This window comes from Leptonychotes weddellii, chromosome 5 (assembly GCF_054177405.1).
Source record: "Leptonychotes weddellii isolate Sample4059 chromosome 5, ASM5417740v2, whole genome shotgun sequence".
Taxonomy (NCBI): domain Eukaryota; kingdom Metazoa; phylum Chordata; class Mammalia; order Carnivora; family Phocidae; genus Leptonychotes; species Leptonychotes weddellii.
In genome coordinates, this window is record NC_138373.1 from 27381422 (window position 1) to 27401057 (window position 19636).

The window sequence follows — 19636 nt, forward strand, 5'->3', positions numbered from 1 at the left end:
CAGCCAGGACACCCAGAGACGCAGCCGGGGCTGGGACATGAGCGTCCTCCTCCACCAAGCAGTCCTCAGCGCCCCCCTGGCCATTCAGCTGCAGCTGTCCAGCAAGGTGGCCCCAGCCAGGTGAGGGTCCCCAGGGGCTGTGCGGGGCGGGGGAAGGGCCTCCAAGGGCAGAGGGCTCGTGTCCTGGGAGATGGGAAATCTTCGTTCAGAGAGGTGCCCTTTTCCAAGACTCGGGGACCAGGTCTAAATCACCCCTACTCTGGCCGTTCTTGATTTTAAGCCATTGAGGGAAAGGAAGAAGGAGGCATTCAGTTTTCCTCGTCATTCTTTTTTCTTTTCTTTCTTAGTAATGACTGCATTCGTTGTAGATGACTTGAAAGATGACAATAAAGTATAAAGCATAAAACAGGAGTCTCTAGAGATAGTCACGGGGAGTAAGTTGGTACAGTCCTTCACCTCGGACTGTATCTTCACATGGGGGTTTATCCCCTACGATATGGCCATCAGGGTCCTGGGCCATGGAGCCAGCTGCCCGGGTTCAAACCCCAGCTCAGCCTCTGGGACTTTGGGCCAGCCACTGTGCCCTCCTGTGCCTGAGTCTCTCCCCCTGCTTCTTGGGGTTGTCCTCGGGTTCCTGGAGCAGCACACGTGCATGCCCCACCAGGGCCTGGCCAGCGAGGATGTTCACTGCCTAGCTGCCATTGTCACTGGCCCTCGGAGTATGACTCATTCTGGCACAGGTCAGATCTCCCTTGAATGTTAGTGCCCTGTTTCCCGCGGAGTCCCAGCATTGGCTTTTGTGAATTTGAGGAGACCCAAGGCTCTGGGTATGGTTCTAGATAACCCTGTCCCCAGAATTACCACCTAGAGCTGTCCATCCACGGATTCATCCATCTGTCCAAATGTCCAGCATTGTCTCCATTCTTTCAAGGGTTTGAGGCAGATTATAAAAACCTGTATTGTTCTAGGTCAGGAATTGACAACCTTTCAGGCAAAGGGCCAGTTTGTAAGTATTTTTGAATCCATGGGCCATACAGTCTCGGTGGCAACGACTCTGCTGTTGTAGCCCAGAGACACCTGAGATGACATGCACGTGAATGGGCGTGGCTGTCTCAATAAAACTTTATTTACAAAACAGGCAGTGGGCTGATTTTGGCCCACAGATGTATAGGTTGCCAACTTTTGTTCTAGATTTTTCAAAACACATGAGGAAATGAGCGTGAAGGGAAAAGAAAAATGGGGAAAATAGGAAGGTGCTCAAAGTGGCTTTAGGAAACAAAATGCATGTCATGAGGTCCTGTACATTTTTTAAAGCTCAGCTTAAAATTTGGCTCTGAGGCTCCTAGTAGTCAATGAAAAAAGAGAAACCAACCAGTGGCGTTATTTTCAAAGGCTATGGGGAAACACATACACACTCACACCTGTGTGAGTATGCACCAAAGAAGGCATGGCTGATCTTGTTTCTGGTGTTGATCCTCAAGGGAGGTGTCTCCCATGGTGTCCTATGAAGAACATCTGGGTGGATGATAGGGACCATGTCCTCTTCCCCAATTCTCCAGGACGTTTAATACCAGCCTTGTTGAAGCTCTTTATTTTCTCATCGCTCATCATCATATGATGCATTGATAACTTATCAGCAATATCCACTCAATCAGTGGTTCTGTTTTATCCCCCACTTTACAGAAGAAGAAACTAGGGCTCAGAGAGCTTATGTCCTTGTCCAAGGCCACAGTTAGTGAGTAGCAGCACTGGGATTCAAACCCAAGTTTGGCTGACCCCAAAGCCCATGATCTTAACCCCTATTACACTGCATCCCTGTGGGCTGAGAGCCAGTAAAAGCAGTCCTATGATGGGTCTGGACAGTGGGGTTCAGGGACCCACCTCCTGTCTGTGGGGATAAGTTTGTACCTTATCCCCATCACGTTCCTTCCTAGGGTTTGGCTGTTTTATAAGGTGCTGGTGGACCAGAACACAGCACAGCTTCTCCTCAAGGCTTCCATGGAGAAGAGGGGAGGCCAGGTCCTGACCCTGCAGTGCCAAGTCCAGCACACGGTGGCTTGTTGGACAGCTGTGCCCCGCCTCCTGACCCTCAAGGGCATGCTGAAGCAGAAGGAGACACTCAGAGAGGGTGAGCCTGGGGAACACCACAGGGCAGGGGCAGTGGGGTTCTTGGGCAAGCATTTTCTGTGGAACCACAGAGTAGATTAAATCCTGCATGGTTTCAAGTCCACTGATAGTCTGTTTCAGTATCTCACACATTGATGATACCTCTTTGTCAGAAACAAATACCCGTTCTGACAAAGTGAATCTTCTAACAAAACACCAAACCGGCTTCTTATGCAAGACTTGTCAGAGCCTTTAATGTACTAATGGATATTGGAAAAACCCAGGAGGAAGAGTTAGAGGCAGTGTTTCCCAAGCATATTTTTTCTAATACTTTTAATTCTGACGTAATTTCAGACTTAGAGAAAAGTAGCAAGAACTTTACAAAGAATCCCATGGGCCCAGCTCCATCACTTACTGACATTTTACCCCATTGCTTTATCATTCTTCTTCCTTATCTCTTTCTGTCTCTATATATACACATATATGTGTGTATGTACTATTTTTATTTGTGTATGAAAATACATTTTATTCCTGAACTGTGTTTTCCTAAGTTGCAGACATGATAGTTCTTCACCCCTAAATAGTGCAGTATTTATTTCTTAAAAATAAAGATAACTCTCGGGGTGCCTGGGTGGCTCAGTCGCTTAAGCATCTGGCTTCAGCTCAGGTCATGATCTCAGGGGTCGAGCCTTGAGTCTGGCTGTCCACTCAGCGGGGAGCCTGCTTCTCCCTCTCCCTCTGCCGCTCCCCTGGCTCATGCTCTCTCTCTCTCTGTCAAGTAAAGAAATAAAATCTTTAAAAATAAAATAAAAGATATTTTCCTACATTCTACAGTGCAGCTATCAAAATCAGAAAATTGAGAGTATTTCTTTCCCTTTCATGATATTTACTTTTTGAAGAGTACGGGGCAGTCATTTTGTAGACCATCCCTTATTTGGGGGTTGGTCTCATGCTTCCTCATGACTACTTTCAAGGAAGCCAAAGTAGTAAGGCACCATCAAATTCAGAGGTACCTGAGGTCAGTACATCCCAGTATTGGTGATATTAGCTTTGATCACTTGATTAACACAGTGTCTGCTGGATTTCTCCCCTGTTTTTTTTTTTTTCCTTCATATTTTGACCTCAAAAAACAGGTTGAAGAGCATTTCCTCCTCTTTTATTTTCCAAGAGTTTGTGTAAGATTGGTGCTCATGTTCCCTTAAGTGTCTGATGGACTCTACCCGCAAAGCCACCTGGAGTGCTCTTTGTGGAAAAGTTTTTTGGAACGTGCATTGATATAGAGGTATTGAGGTTTTCTATTTCATCATGTGTCAGTTCGTAAGTTAAACTTTTCAGGGTATTTGTTCATTTCAACTAAGTTGTCAAATTTATTGGCATAAAGTTGTTCATTATATCTGTTATATCCTTTTAATGTATATGGGATCTATAGTGCTGGCCTGCTCTCCTTCCTGATAGTTGTTACTTTGTGCTTCTCTCTGTTCCTTTGGTCTAGTTAGGATTTCATCAGTTTTATTGATCTTGTCAGCCAGCATTGGGTTTTGTTTTCTCTCTAGTTGTCTCTTTCCAATTTCTTTGGTTCCAGCTCTTATCTCTGTTATTTCCTTTCTTACCCTTAATTTGGATTTACTCTAGTTTATTAAAGTGGACCTTCAAGCCGTTGATTTTTAGACCTTTTTTCTTTCCTAATATAAGCATATAAAACTGTATATTTGCCTCTCAGTATTCTGTGAACTGCTTCCCACAAATTTGGATGTCGTGTTATTTCCATTACTATTTATTTTGAAATATTTTTGGATTTCTCTTGTGATTTCTTCTTTGACCCATGGGTTATTTAGAAGTATATTGCTTAATTTCCAAATATTTGAAAATTTTCTAGATAGCTTCTTGATATTTATTCTCATTGTGGTCAGAGGGTCAGTCTTTTAAATTTTGTTGTGACTTGTTTTACAAGCCAGTATATAGTCTATCTGTGAACATATGTTATGCATTGAAAAAGAATTTGTATTCTGCTGTTGTTGGGTGTAATGTTCTATAAAGGTCAGTTAGGTCAAGTGTTTGGTTGTGCTGTCCTGATATATATCCTTAGTGATTTTCTTTTTGTCTTGTAATTGTAGTAGTTAATGAGAGAGGGGTATTAACCTCTCCAGCTGTGATTGTGGATGTCTCTATTTCTTCCTTTCATTCTGTCCATTTTTGCTTCATGTATGTTGACAAGCTGGTATTAGGTATATGAGCATTTATGATTGTTACACTTTCTTGATGAATCAACCCAATTATTGTGAAATGTGCTGTGTCTTATATGAGTCTTTGGAGTCTGTTTTGTCTGATATTAATGTAGCTACTCTTGCTTTTTTATTGGCATTTACATTGTGTGTATTTTGCCACCTTTTTTCTTCAAACATATCTGTTTCTTTATATTTAAATTTCTTGTAGACCACATATAGTTGGATTTTGCTTTTATGTCTAGTCTGACAATCTCTGCCTTTTAATTATACTAGTTAGTTGATTGATGTTTAGTGTAATTATAGATATAATTGGATTTACATCTATTTTTCTATTTTCTGTTTTCCCAATATATTTTTTGTTCCTCTAGTCTTCTTTTCTTGCCTGCTTTTGGATCAATGAAAAAATTAGAACTCAGTTTTAATTTATCTATTGCTCCTTAAGCTTCTGTTCCTTGAAATTATTTAATGTTCTACTTAGCATTTGTATTGAAGCATTTCACATTAATTGTAAGAACCTAGACTTTCATCCCCCCATCCTTTCTGCTATAGTTGCCCTCTGTGTTAGATCTACATACACTATAATAATTTTTGCTTTAGTCATATTGATTTGAAAACAGTTAAGAGGAATAAAGTGGTCTTTTATATTTTTGCATACATATTCATCATTTTTGATGTTCTTCCTTCTTTCCTAAAGATCAAAACTTTTTTCTGGTATCATTTCCTGTCATTTTAAAGAACCACCTTTAGCATTTCTTGGCAGGCAGGCTAACTATCAGTGAATCCCCTTCATTTTGATTTGTCTGAAAATGTTATGTTTGCCTTCACTCTCAAAGGGTATTTTGTATGTGCATATATCTTAACACATTTAGAAAATTTTCACTTTGTGAAAATTATTTCTTGAGATATTTTTTCTGTCCCATTTTCTCTTTCCTCTCCTGCTTGGGATTTCCAGTTGATAAGTTTTAGAACTTTTGATACTGTTCCACAGGTCTCTGAAGTTCCCTTGATGTTTTTTGTCTTTTTCTTTCTTCAGATGTCTATTGATTTGTCTTCCAGCTCACCCACTTTTTCTTCTGTCTTCTCCAAATACCACCCAATAAAAATTTTTGGACTATTCAGTCCTTTTTTTTTTTTTTTTTAATCTCAGATTTTGTATTTTTTGTTCTAGAATCTCCATCAGGGTTTTTCTTTTTTTTTAAACTTTATTTAAATTCAATTAATTAACATATAGTGTATTATTAGTTTCAGAGGTAGAGTTCAGTGACTCATCAGTCTTCTATAACACCCAGTGCCCTCCTTAATGTCCATCACCCATATATCCCCCATTCCTTCAGCAACCCTCAGTTTGTTTCCTATGATTAAGAGTCTCTAATGGTCTGTTTCCCTCTCTCATTTCATCTTGTTTTATTTTTCCCTCCCTTCCCCTACGCTTCTCTGTTTTGTTTCTTAAATTCCACATATCAGTGAAATCATATAATAATTGTCTTTCTCTGATTGACTTATTTCACTTAGCATAATATCCTCTAGTTCCATCTATTTCATTGCAAATGGCAAGATTTCATTTTTTTGATGGATGAGCAGTATTCCATTGTATATATATACCACATCTTCTTTATCCATCTGTTGTTGGACTTCGGGGCTCTTTCCATAGTTTGCCTATTGTGGACATTGCTGCTATAAACACTGGGGTGCAGGTGCCCCTTCAGATCACTACATTTGTATCTTTGGGGTAAATACCTAGTAGTGCAATTTCTGGGCCATAGAGTAGCTCTATTTTTAACTTTTTGAGGAATCTCCATACTGTATTCCAGAGTGACTGCATCAGCTTGCATTCCCACCAACAGTGTAAGAGGTTTCCTCATTCTCTGCATCCTCGCCAACATCTCTTGTTTCCTGACTTGTTAATTTTAGCCATTCTGACAGGTGTGAGGTGATATCTCATTGTGGTTTTGATTTGTATTTCCCTGATGCTGAGTACCATCAGGGTTTTTCAAAAATGATTTCCATTTTAGAACTGGGATTTCCTATCTGTTCATTCAATACAAGAATATTTTCCTTATGTTCTTGAGCATAGTTATAAGAACTGTTGTAAAATCCTTGTCTGCTAAAATCCTTGTCCTGTTTCTTTGTACGTCTAGGAATTTGAGATTGTATTCTGGACATTCTGAATAATGTAGAGACTCTCAATTCTTTTTTATTTCTCTAAACAGTGTTTCTGTTTGTTTGCTGTTTCTGGTTTTTCTCTTATTTTAGCTGGCAGCTAGGCTCAGAATCCAAACTCTCTCCTCTCTGGGAGGATGCAGCTGAAATCAGTTGTCTTATTTTTGCTGGACTGCTTGGAGTCTGTTCCACCCTTGTGAAGTTCAGGGATCAGCAAAGATTTGAACAGAGTTTATAAGTAGAATTTAGGGTTTCCCCTGGGTGTCTTTCTCCAGAATTCCCCACTTTACTTTCCATTTGTTGTTGTTACTTTGAACTCTGTTCTCAGACTCTTGCATCAGTTAGACTACAGATTGCTGTCTGAATGTTGTCTACCTTCATGGCACCAAAAAAGAGTAAACACATGCAAATCATTTAGCACTGGTCATTTCCTCCAAGTGTTAACTCCAGTCCAGGGTCTGCCTATTTGTGGTCACTCTCCTATCACTTCAGATAGTTGTTTATTAATTTTGCCTAGAGTTTACAGTTACCATCTTGGGAGCATTGGTCCAGTTAAGCTCCCCCACCATTAATAGAAATGGAACTCCTCCCATGTCTTTTTGACATGTTCCTATATTCTCTGACCACTTCCTTCCTTTATGACCAAAAAGATGTTTCAGTCTCATTTCATATTTTCTGTGATGTGAAATAATCCATTTCTCAAGGATCCTTGGTTCCTTTCAGTGCAAAATAGTATGTAGAAACTAAGATCTGGGTGCTAGGTATGTTTATTCCTACTGGACTATCAGTCCCGGGCCTTCTCAATGGATGGATCTAGAAAATGGAAGCGTACACACACACACACACGCACACACACACTCTTCTATATCTGTCTACAGATAGATAAGTTTAAAACCATTAGTTCACACTGATGTCCTCAGTTTCAGTCTATCCTCAAAAAGCTCATTCTCACTGTTTTCCATTTTCATATTTTTTATTCCCTTCCCCAACAGAAAGAAACCTGGCTCTGATTATCCATAACATGTTTACTTATTTGTTCAGCCCAAGAATACATAGAAAGTAGTTTCAGAGTTACTAGTCTGTACCTCTATGAAAGTAAACTTTATTAACTAGAATTCAGTATTTGATTAGAGTTCCTTTTGTCTTTGGCCTGAATGTAATGTGGTTGAGATTCATCCAAGTAGTTGTTGAAGGCATAAATCCAAACACTGTGTTCAAAAGTTCGTTAGGATTAATCCCCCTACCCACTCCCATGTGATTCTGTTAATCATTTGAAATACAGTTGGATTCACTGGTTTCTGTTTGTATTCCATTTTTAAGTTTTCCCCTATCCTTACTGATTTTATGTATTTGTTTTTTGATTATGTGAAACATTAACAATGTTCCCAAAGCCAGGATTACACAAAAAGGGACCCTTTGCCCACGCATCCTTGACCCCAGCACCCTAGCTGGACATCTGTCCAGGGCCCAGTGTTTCAGAACCTAAAGACTCTGCTCTTCCCCCAAGAGGTGGATGCCATTCTCTGGTCTGGTAGTAACATTAGCACCAACCCTCCTACTCCCAAATTGGCTAAAATGTGCCCAAACCAAATTTCATGATAAAATAACAAAGGTTTGAAAAAATTAAACCTGGGGCGCCTGGGTGGCTCAGATGGTTAAGCGTCTGTCTTTGGCTCAGGTCATGATCCCGGGCTTCTGGGATTGAGCCCCACGAGCAGGGAGCCTACTTTTCCCTCTCCCTCTGCCTGCCACTCCCCCTGCTCTACTCTCTCTCTCTGTCAAATAAAAAATAAAAACTCTAAAAAAAAAAATGTAAGCCCATTCAAATAAAAAAATGTCACAGAGAACTCTTCTTGTCAACTTTACTTTGAGTTACACTGATGGTCTCTCTTTCATCCTTTAACACTTAACACATATTACTTCATTTTTGAAGGCAATGATTGAGGTATAGTTTCTTGGAGTGTAATTTACATATAGGAAAAAACCCTTTATGTTCTGATAAACTCATACAGTTGTGTAGCTACCAACACGGTCTTGATACAGTTCCATCTGTATCATCTCCCCCCAAAGTCTCTTCTTGCCACCCACTGTAGTCAGTCTCTCTCCCACTCTCATCCCTGGCAACCACTGAGCTGTTGGCCATCCCCATAGTTTTGGCTTTTCTATAATGTGACATCAATGGGAACATACAGTATGTAAACTTTTGAGTGTGGTATCTTTTGCCCAACATAATGTGGTCGACACGCATCCAAGTTGTGACACATACCCATAGTTTATTCCTTTTTATTGCTGAGTAGTATTCCGTGGTGTGGAGATACTGCAAATTATCCACTCACAGTTGAAGGACATTTGGGTGGTTTTCAGTATTTTCCAGTTATGAATAAAGCTGCTATAATGATTAGCCTACAGGTTTTTGTGGGAGTCTATGATTTCATTTCTCTTGAGTAAATACCTAGGAGCGGGATTGCGGGATTGTACAGCAAATATATGTTGAAATCTATAGGAAACTGCCAGACCATTTCACATTCCCACCAGCGTGGTGAGAATCCTTGTTGCGCTGCATCCTTGCTAACAATTGGTGTTGTCGATTTTTGATTTCGGGGTTTTCAGTTGTGATTTATAATTGAATCCCATTTTGGTTTAAATTTGTGTTTTCCTCAGGACTAATTATATTGAACATCTTTTCAGAGGCTTATATACTACTTTTAAATTTTCCTGAGCAAAGTGTCTCTTCAAACATTTCCCCACTTAAGAACTTGAGTTGTTTTCTTGAATTCCCAAACTGAATTTGGGAATTATTTACACAAGTCCTGTGTAAGATGTGTGTTTTGAAAATACCTTCTCCCAATCTGTGGCTTTATATTCTTTCACTGGAGTCTTTTGAACAGCAGAGCTTTTAAATTTTGATCAAGTCCAATTGATTATTTTTTTAATGAATAACGCTTTTGCCGTCATATAAGACATCTCTATTTACTAAATCTGAGGCCACGTCTTGGAAGTTTTATGGTTTTACGTTTTGAAATTTGGGCTTGTGGTTAATTTTGAATTAATTTGGATGTATGATCGCGTAAAGATCAAGTTCATTTTTTTTTTAAAGATTTTATTTATTTATTTGACAGAGAGATAGCGAGAGCAGGAACACAAGCAGGGGGAGTGGGAGAGCGAGAAGCAGGCTTCCTGCCGAGCAGGGAGCCCGATATGGGACTCGATCCCAGGACCCTGGGATCATGACCTGAGCCGAAGGCAGACGCTTAACGACTGAGCCACCCAGGCGCCCGATCAAGTTCACTTTTTTACTTGTGGATTTTCAATCATTTCAGCACATTTATTACAAAGACCATCCTTTCTCTGCTGAATTATCTTTGTACCTTTGTCAAATATCAATCAACCATGAGTCTAGGGTCTATTCCTAGACTCTATGTTGTCCCATCCAACAATATTTCATTTTTGCTTCTTTTTTTTTTTTAAAGATTTTATTTATTTATTTGACAGAGAGAGACACAGCGAGAGAGGGAACACAAGCAGGGGGAGTGGGGGAGGGAGAAGCAGGCTTCCCGCTGAGCAGGGAGCCCGATGCGGGGCTCGATCCCAGGACTCTGGGATCATGACCTGAGCCGAAGGCAGACACTTCACCGACTGAGCCACCCAGGCGCCCTATCATTTTCGCTTCTTAATAGTCTAGTGAAATCTTACTCTGGTTATCCATGATTAACTGGTTAGTATCTTAGAGGATATGGTGACATAGGGCCCTACAATGTAAGGAATTTGTAAAAAGATGATCGCAAGGTTCTGCGAGAAACTCTATCGGTGTGGAAAGTGCTCTGTACTCTGTGATTGAGATTTGCATGAGTTCTTTGTCTGGAAGCACAGAACAAGGGGGTTTAAAGCAGCCCAGGGGTGCACAAGGGCCTCCTTCATGGAGGTGGTAACCCACGAGTCCAACCTTGAATGATAGGAGGGGAGGTATAAGGGCAGTTGGACCACACCGAGGCTCTGAAAGAAACTGGTCAGGGCAGGAGATTGAAATGGTTCTGATATGAGCGAGAATTTCCCTATTGCGTGAGTTATATATGGGCATGGATTCGCCCAAATGTGTAGAATCTTCTTCTCTGGATGGATGAGACCTCTGAGCAATATTTCTGTCCCTAGAATTCCAGGTTGGATCCCTCAAGTCTTCCTGGGTCTCAGTTTTGTTATCTGTATAATGGGGCCATTCTATCACTATGGTCTGTGACTCTCTTGAGCAGGAATTGAGCACCGGTATTAACGGACACCCCTTGTTAGGCATGCTGCTTCCCCCCTGCCCCCCACCCCGCCCCAAGCCCTTTTGTTTGTGAATTAGCTTGCTTGGTCCTCAGAGCATCCCAGGAGGGAGCTGGTTTAATTTGGTCCATTTCCCAGATGTGCCCCACACCCTGACAAGAGTTAGAATTACATCATGGATCTAGGAGCTTCCTACCCTAGAATCCTTTTCCCTCCTGCCCAGAGCAGCCCAGTCCCCTGGGCTGACCCCCTGCTCTGGACACCTTCTCTGCCATCCTCTGCAGGAACCATCAGGATCACTGCTGACTCAGCTGTGCTGGGCTTCCTCCTGCGGGACAAGCATGAGAAGGCAGGGAACAGCACCAGCATGCACAGTGTGACCGGCATCCTTCCCCAGAAGAGCAGCCAGGCCTTGCCAAGAGAGCTTTGGCTGAGAGGGCGACTGCAGGCCCAGCCAGGGAGCCTCGGGGGCCAGGCCCGCCTCCGAGCCCACACGGCCAGCCTGGCTGTGAGCGGGGTCTGCACCTGGGGCCCTGGGCACGGCCAGCTCTCAGCCAGCCTGAGCCACAACATCAGCACCTTGAGTGAGGCAGGTAGGAGGGGCGGACAGGGCCGCATGCCTTCCTCCCCAAGGGCCCCCAGTTCCTGAAGCCAAGGGAGGGGGGAGAGAAAGGAGCCTCCAGCTTCCAGCTCTGTTTCCTTCCCCTGCCGGTGTGTGTGTGTTCATCCAGAACACACAATACAGAGATAGTCGTAGTTCCTGAGTATTGACATGCTTCCAAACCCAGTGGCAGAGAGCCCCTGCTGCCACCCCCTCCCCCAGGGCCCCCCACCACACCACCTCCCCTCCAGCTTCTCAGTCTTGGAAGCTGGTCTAGTGGGGCCTCCACGATATGCTACTGTACCACAGATAGGAAATAGGACACCCAGCTTCTTGGGGACATTTCAGTAAGGCCTGGCGGGGCCCAAAGGTGCAGCAGCTAGGGGAGAGCGAAAGATCAGACCCCCGCCCCCCGCCCCATTCCCCTCCTGCTCTGTGAGAGCCAGTCCCTGTCCCTGGGGGGCTTAGAAATGAGAAGGGGACACCTGACCTTCTCACTCGTGAGTGTGGTACCTGGTGAAATCATCACTGCTAAGGATCGGAAATGGTTTCATGTTGACACTTTCATATGCTTTGCTCAGGTATATTGGGGGAAGTGGGACCTGAGAGGCCGGAGTTTGCCTCAAGGCCTGCCGACCCTGCAGAGAGAAGGTGGGCTCACAGCCACCCACCCCCTGCCCGCTTAGGGCTCCCGTGGAGTGCAGACTGGGCTCAGCCATCTCTGTGGTTCCCTTTGCTCCCAGGACTCCCCTCGGAGGCAGAGATGCTCTTGTCACACACCCACGGGGCTTCCAACCTCTCCGCGAGCCTAGCACTGCGGAGTGCGTGGGGTCAGCTGGACGCTGCCCTCGGCCTAGACGGCCCGGCCCCCGGCGCCCCGGGCAGCAGGCTCCGCGCCAGCCTGGCCCACACGGTGCCCAGCCTCAGGCGCTGGGGCCTCCCCTTCTCCGTGGACAGCCAAGGTCACTTCCAGGTAGGGGGTGGTGGGTGGGAGGCTGGGCACGGGGCCCCGGGGCGGGGCAGGGGGAGTAGCGGGTCCGAGGGACACCCACAGCTTCGCTTCTGCCCAGAGCACGGGACACCGCGTGGCGGCCGGGCTGACGGCGAGCGTGGACAGCGAGCAGCTCCGCGTGGCCCTGGAGGCGAGGCGACAGCGCGGCCACCACGGGCTGGCCCTGGAGCTGCACCACGGCCTCTCGGCGCTGCTGGGCACCGTGCCCGCGCGGCTCCGGGTGAGTGACCCACCCCGCGAGTGCACCCCAGCTGCCTCTGTCTCTCCAACTTCGCGGGTGGGGGTCACCCCACCCAGTGGCTCCTGCCACTGCGCCCCTGCCACCCGGCCGGGCTAGACCCCTCCCACCCAGCCTGGCCCCTCCCCTGCCACGTTGGCCCCTCCCCTGAGCCCCCATCTTCCCTCCCAACTTCCCACTCTTCCTTCCATTCACCGTCCCTTCCATCCTTGCCATCCTGCCTGTATCTCGTCCTCTTTCTTCTGTCCATTCGTCTTCTCCTCCACCTGTCCTATCACCCCCCCACCTAGTAAAGTTAAAACTGCCCACACCCTGGCTGTCCGCTCGTCCTCTGGGTACCTCCCCTGGAGGAACTTCCAACACTGCAGAAGGAAGGGCGAGCGCAGCTGACTCTTGCGCTAGTCTCCAGAATGAAAAGCAGGAAGCCCCGTGTGCGCGGGCGCTCGGCCGGCCGCACCCTCCGCAGTGTGTGGGAGGTGGGCCGAGCGATTCGGGCACCCCGCGTGCTGCAGCCAGGCTACTGCCTCACTGACCGGTTGCGTGACTTCGGGCAAGGTGCTTACTCTTTCTGTGCCTCAGTGTCCTAATCTGCAAAAAGCGACTGCTAACAGTTCCTAGAACCAGTGAGAACCTGGCACACGCAGGCCCCGTGAGGACATGAGCTCTGGTTCCCTCGGTTTGATGAGGATGCTGTGGGTTAGCGCTTGGGCGTCTGGACTTCTCTTTGGGGGGTTATTTTCCACAAAGGGAGGTGGGGTTGAGCCGGCTGTGGGCGCTCCATGTGGGCTCTAGGTTGGGGGAAGAGGCCTCCCGTGGCTACGTTCCCCACAGTGGCCGTCAGCAGGTCCCCCTCCCCGCCCTGCTGGTCTCCGCAGGTCAGCTGTGTTAGAGACGCCTCGCCTGCCCAGCTGTCAGGGCTGTGCTGGGGGGACTTCGCCAGGCAGCCTCTCGAGGTACATGGGTCTCTGTTACAGGCGGGACAGTGGTGGCAGATGGTGGTCCAGTGTAGGTAGCTCCAAGCTCTCCTGGGCTGGGGCACAAGTGAACAGTGGTTCCTCTCTATCACAGGCAGATCGTGACAGGGAGACCTCCCTGAGCTCTGGCAGGTCCTGTGGCTCCTGGACCCGGGGTGCACTAGACATGGGGCAACCACAGGGCTGCCTGCAGACCTTGTCAGTGCTGCTCTGCAGGCAACTGAGTGGGCAGCTGGTTGCAGGCCTGGCCTGGCTGAGCTCTGTGGCCTGATGGCAGTGGAGGGGGATGTAGCCCAGAGGACTGCCTGGAGGAGGAGGACAGAGGTGTTCTGCTCCTGAGGCCTGCCATCCTAGCCTGGCCGTGTGCTAGCGTCCCCCACAGGAGCTGGGTCACACTGGGGCCTAAATGGTGGGAGAGTTAACTAAGAGAATAGGAGGGTCAGGACTGAAAAGGTTTCAACGGGCTGGACAGAGGGGCTGCCTCCCCCCGCTCCATGAAATTGAAGAGTCAGGGCACATGGAATTGGCAGCTGCAAGCATGGCACACACTTGGGGGAGGGGGTTGCTAGAAAGAGTAACTGGAGAAGGGTTGGGACGGGAGCGGTGAATGGATAGCCCTTCCCTCAGATAGCTGTGGTCTGGAATGCTGGGAAAGAGCTAGAAATCAAGGCGTTCCTCAGTTCTAGAGCAGCTCAGCAAATCCAGGCCTATGGGGAGGGGGACATCAGGGACCCTGAAATGCTCTGAGAGGACACGTGACTTGTCGCCATTTTCAGCTCTTCAGAGAGAAGCACATGGGCAGGACTAGAGCTTGTTCACTGGGTTTGTGGGTGGCCCAGCGGTTGGGGGTTCCCTTGACCACCCAGGCCAGGTAGAGAGTGAACCACTACGTGGTGGGGTGTTGTAGGGACACCTGCTCGGCCTCACCGTGCCTTTCTCGGGGGCAGAATCTGGCTGTGTTGTCCTTGAATGGCTCCCTCCTGGTCCACACCCGCACGGCCAGCCTGGTGGCTCAGGTATCTTCTGGGGACACGTTCGCCCGGGCCCACGTTCACACAGCCTGCGGCCACCGCCATACCCATCTGGATGCCAGCCTCCAGCACGCATGGCCCCCCCTTCAGGCTCTGGGGGTTGCCCCCGACAACCACATCCAGCTGTCTGTGGGGGGGCATGAACCCCCCAGGGCCAGGCTGGAGGTGGCCCTGGGCCTGTGCACCCTGACCGCTCGTGGGGATATTGGTGCTGAGGTCAACACCACTCACACCAACTGGACCCTGTCCCTGGTGAATCGCTGTCCTCTGCTGGAGGTAAGCCCCCTCCCCACCCGGCAGTGCAGGGGCCTGGCAGGGCTCCCGCCCCTCTCTATATTATTAACTTCTTACTGTATACCCAGCTCTGCACTCAGCATGAGAAACTTCCATCCTGACTTTGGGGGATGCATTGACTACAAAGCTTTGAGCCAAAAATGGAACCCAAACTTAATTTTCTCCCTTTTCACAGAGGGGCCCCCCTGGTTGTCTTCCTTTCTGGGGCTCAAGCTGATTCTTTTCTCCTGATCTTGCTAATCCTGCCCCCAGGATTCAGGGTCTGGGAGTAATCAGGAGAACATTAAGAAGTAACAGCTGACTTTTGTGAGCACTGTATGCTGAGGCTTCTCAGACATGCTCCCCAAATCCTCACCCCTTCTAGGAAGGGGCTGCTTGTGTCCCTAGTCCCAGGGTCTGGGGCCCAGGGAAGTTGGGAGATCAGAGTGGAATTAACCCCATCCCTCCCCTCTCGTTCCCATCTTGGGTCAGTGCCTCCATGCGGGGCGTGTCGTCAGCCCCCGTGGGACAAGTTACTTAGGCTCTCTGCCCTCCAACCAACGATCGTTGATATCGATGCTGAATTTCCAATAGCCGGTGCTTTCTGGTGCCTGGCTCTGGCCAGCAAGTCCCAAGTATTAGCTCATTGACATCTCCCAGTAACAGGTTGCTGTGATCAACCCCCATTTCCCAGATGGATAAACTGAGGTTTCAGGTTCAGAAAGATAGAGTCAGTGTTGGAGCCAGAACTGGAGCCCACGACTGTCAGTGGGGTACCCAGGGTATCGGCCACTTCGCAGAGGGAGGTGCCAGTGGAGCTGAGGCCATAGGGTGACACCACCCTCTTCCCAGCCAGGCCCGTCCCCAGCTCCCCGACCTTGGCTTCTGAAGCTGCCCTTAAATCCAGCCACTTCTCCATATTCCAGGTGACAGGCATTCCGCAGGCCCTGCACTCCGAGGGCAGCCTGAGCTGGGGCCCCTGCGACGTCAGTCTGGCCACGGGCCTCCGCAGTGACCGTGGGGATGCCCACCTGCAGTTGGCCCGCACCTGTGGGCCCCAGACCTCGGTCATCGGGCGCCTGGCCCACTCCCTGCCCCCGCTGGGCCGCCTGGGCCTGCCACCCAGCAGCGCCATCAGCCTGGCCATCCAGCCCCGCCCTGCCGCCCGCAGCTCCCTGGCCGTCCAGCTGGGGCCATGCCGGCTGCGGGGCATGCTGGAGCAACGCGCTGGGAACCAGAGCGCATGGACACTGGCCAGCGAGCCTGGCTGCCCGCTGCTGGAGGTGGGTATGGCGGCCAACAGGGCAGCCGGAGGGGCCTCCAGAGCGCCTGGCAGTGTGCGGCCTGGGCCTGGCTGGCTCCCTCCTCCAGGCGCTTCCCAAGACCCCAGTCGCTATTTCCCAGATCCTCTCTCCAACACTCGGTTCCTCTCTAGTCTCGTATTCCCGTTTGGCAGACGGGAAGATCGAGGCCAAGAGAGAGAAGGGTCACTCAGCGCTGTGCAACAGAAGGACCACAGACTTGGAATTTATGAATTTGTCTTTTCAGGGAAATTCTGAGTGCAGAAAGGCAATGAGGGGCACTCACCTCTTCTGAGGGTGGGGACAGGCACGTGTTGGTTATGAGACCACAGCCTGGGCTTTATCCGGACCAAGAGATGGTCTGAGAAGTGTCCTGTGATGTTTGGGGGAGGGGAACCCAAGTCTCAAGAAAGGGGGACATTGAGTCAGACAGGACGGGCATCTTCATCTGGGGGACAGGCCACCTTGCCTGTCCCCTTGTCTCTCCCCCTCCCGATGGAGCTTCCTGGGGGTAGGGATGGGGTCTGGTCCCCTCCGCATCCCGAGCACTCGCAGATGCCTGCTGCTATTAAATGACCCGACTGAGCCGTGAGAGCGTAAAGCATCATGGGAGGCCCACCGACTCGAGCTCTAGGATGAAGGAAAGTTCTTCCTTTGCGTCCAGGACAGTAGCCAGTAACCACATGTAGCTACTGAGCATGGTGCTCACCAGTGCAACGGAGAAACTGAGTTTCTCCTTTTACTTCCTTTTAATTTAAATGGAAACAGCCCCACGTCGTTAGCGACTATCCTATTGGACGGCCTAGATTAGAGGCACAGATAGATCAGGTACAGACCTCAGCTCTGCTGGTACCCCCTGGTACCCTGGGCATGCGCTTTGCCTCTTTGAGCCTCAGTATCCCCATCTGTCACATGGGGACAGTGACTACCCAGCTCAGGGCTGGGAACAGGCTGCAGAGAGGTGGTTCCTGCAGAGCACTTAGCATAAGGCTGTGGGGGTACTGAGTTTCTACACTGGATAGCTGTGTTTTGTGATTACTGCTGTTTTGTTGTTATCTGCATGGGGTGGGGGGAGCAAGGGAAGCACAGATTGGGGGGCTGGGGGCTGGAGGGATTAGAGGGTGGCTGATGGAGAATCGGGTTCGCTCCTGACCTGGGACCTCTCTCTGAACCCCCTCTGGTCTGGCAGGGCCTGGGCCTCCCAGCAGGGACAGAGCTCATTGGCTCCCTGCAGGCCGCAGGTGGGGAAGCAGAGGCATCCGGGGCCCTCGCATGGGCCGGCCAGACCGCCTCTCTGACCTTGGCGGCGGCCATGCACCAGTCCGAGGCCACACTCCAAGTGAAGCTAAGTCACGCGCTGCCCGCATTGCGGGCCGTCCCCCCGGAGGCCTTGCTGACTGTCCAGCTTGGGTGGGAGGCCGGGCACCGGCTGGGTCTGGAGCTACAGGTGGGGGCCTGTGAGCTGCAGGGCAGTGGTGAGCTGCACCTGGACCGTGGGCTACAGTGGCAGGTGCTCGCCCAGAGCTCCTGCGAGGCCCTGCAGGTAGGTGGCACTTCGGTGTCGGGGGGGAGTGGGCCTCAGGGTCTCGAGGGGGCAGGGCAGGGGCCTTCTTTTCAACCAGTGGTGAAACAAGGGGGATTGACTGAACCCCAGAAGAAGGGACTCATCAAATACTTATTGAGCCCACTCTGTGCCCTGGAAATACAGCCATGAACCAAGCAGAGGTAAATGCCTGCCTGGGGGAGACAGGCAATCCCCGGCATACATCAGTGAAGGGCAGACTCTACTACCTAGTGATAAGGACTACGGGGAGGCAGAAAGTAGGAATGGGGGATGAACGACAGGACAGATACTGCAATTTTTTATAAGTCGGTCAAGATTGTCCCTAGAGACAAGATGACGTTTGAGCAGAGACTTGAAGGAGAGGAAGGAGGAGCCGTGTGGAAATCTAGGGAAAGAGCCTTCTAGGCAGGGCCAGTGCAAAGGCCCTGAGGCAGAGCCAGAGAGGCAAGGGCGTTTGCTAGGACCAGGGTCAGCAAACCATTTCTCTAAAAGTCCAGAGAGTAAATATCTTCAGCTTTGCAGACTGTGCAGCCCTGTTGTAACTACTCAGCCCCGTGGTTATAGCCCGAAACACCATATAAACAATATATACACAAATGGGCGTGACTGTGTTCCAATAAAGCTTTATCACAGCAGGTGGTGGGCTGGATTTGGCCCGTGGGCCATCGTTCGCGGACTCCTGTTTTATGAAAAGCACATGAGGTGGGAGGGCACTCAGATTCAGGATCCTTTGTAGAGGCTGAGAGAGAGGACTGGGTGGAAGTTGGGGTATAGGGGTTTGAGAGAGGGGGTGGGGGAGCAGGGTGCTCCTTCTGCCAGGCGCTAAGGTGAGGAGCCAAAAGATGCTCTGTGTACCAGCCTTGCTGTCAGTTTTCTGGAGGGTTCCTGTGTGTGTTGGGAGCAGATGTCTGGGTTTGCCCAGGGAGGGGGAGAGCCGAGAAGGGGGAGGATTTCCAGCTCCCCTGGTTTTGAGACTCTTGGGCAGGTTGGTTCACAAGACCGGGTTCTCCTGGCTGCCAAAATCGGATCCCTGGGGATTCGGGGAGGGCGGGGAGGCAGGAGGGGAAGTTCAGGAAATAGCGGAGAGCTACCAACAGGGGGCCCTCGGGCACTTTGAGAACGTGATCAAAGTCACAAACCCTCTCCTAGAAAGACATTCATGCCCCGTTGGGTGGACAGTTCAAGGGAGAGGCCATGGGACCCCTGATGCCCACTTTGAACCCTGTCCTGGTCAAGAGCCCTGCTTTCGTGTCTCTTTAAACCCCTCCAGGCCCTGGGGGTCCCAGGCCGAGTCAACAGCTCCGGGACCGTGGCCGTGAACTCTGTGGCTGCGGACACCTGGGTTCTGGTCGCCGTCGACAACAGTACACTGCAAGGGCTGCTCATCCTCAAGGCTACAGAGGTGAGGGCACGGGCGTCGGGGTGCTTGGGGCGGCCAGGGAAGGGGTGCTGAGGCCCGAGGAGAAGCACCAGGCACTCCTAGCTCCAAAGAGGCCCCGGGAGATGGGAGCCTCAGGACCCATACGTGGAGAATGAGGCTTCCAAGAAGAAGCCCCTCGGTCCCCCGCTTTTCTCTTGCTTGTTTGCTTAAAAAAAAAAGTTTTATCGAAGTGCAACATAAATACTATTAAGGAGGGTGCAGAGATGAAAAATGCTCAGCTTGGTGAAATTTGCGCAAACCAAACACCACCTACCTCAAAGCACGGAATGTGACCAGAACCCTAGAAGCCCCCCTCTGGCCCCCTTCCACTCACCAGCCAGGCCCAGGAGTCCCCACGCACGCACGTTCTTGACTGTCACGTCCGTAGAAGCACACAGCGTGTTCCTTTTCACAGCTCCCTTCTCTTGTCAAACATTAATTAAACACAAATTTATTAAACACAAATTA

The 19636-nt window shown here is 49.3% G+C and overlaps 1 protein-coding gene across 1 annotated transcript in view; it reads left to right on the forward strand.

Annotated features, from left to right (window-relative positions):
• The window catches only part of APOLTP (apolipoprotein lipid transfer particle homolog), a 137885-nt gene that overhangs the window by 93671 nt on the left and 24578 nt on the right, over nt 1–19636 (forward strand). The window contains exons 37-42 of the mRNA XM_081818880.1: nt 4–120; nt 1935–2128; nt 11039–11347; nt 12099–12328; nt 12426–12587; nt 13481–13558. Of these exons, the coding sequence (XP_081675006.1) occupies nt 4–120; nt 1935–2128; nt 11039–11347; nt 12099–12328; nt 12426–12587; nt 13481–13558 (1090 nt within the window). The remainder of the gene's footprint in view (nt 1–3; nt 121–1934; nt 2129–11038; nt 11348–12098; nt 12329–12425; nt 12588–13480; nt 13559–19636) is intronic.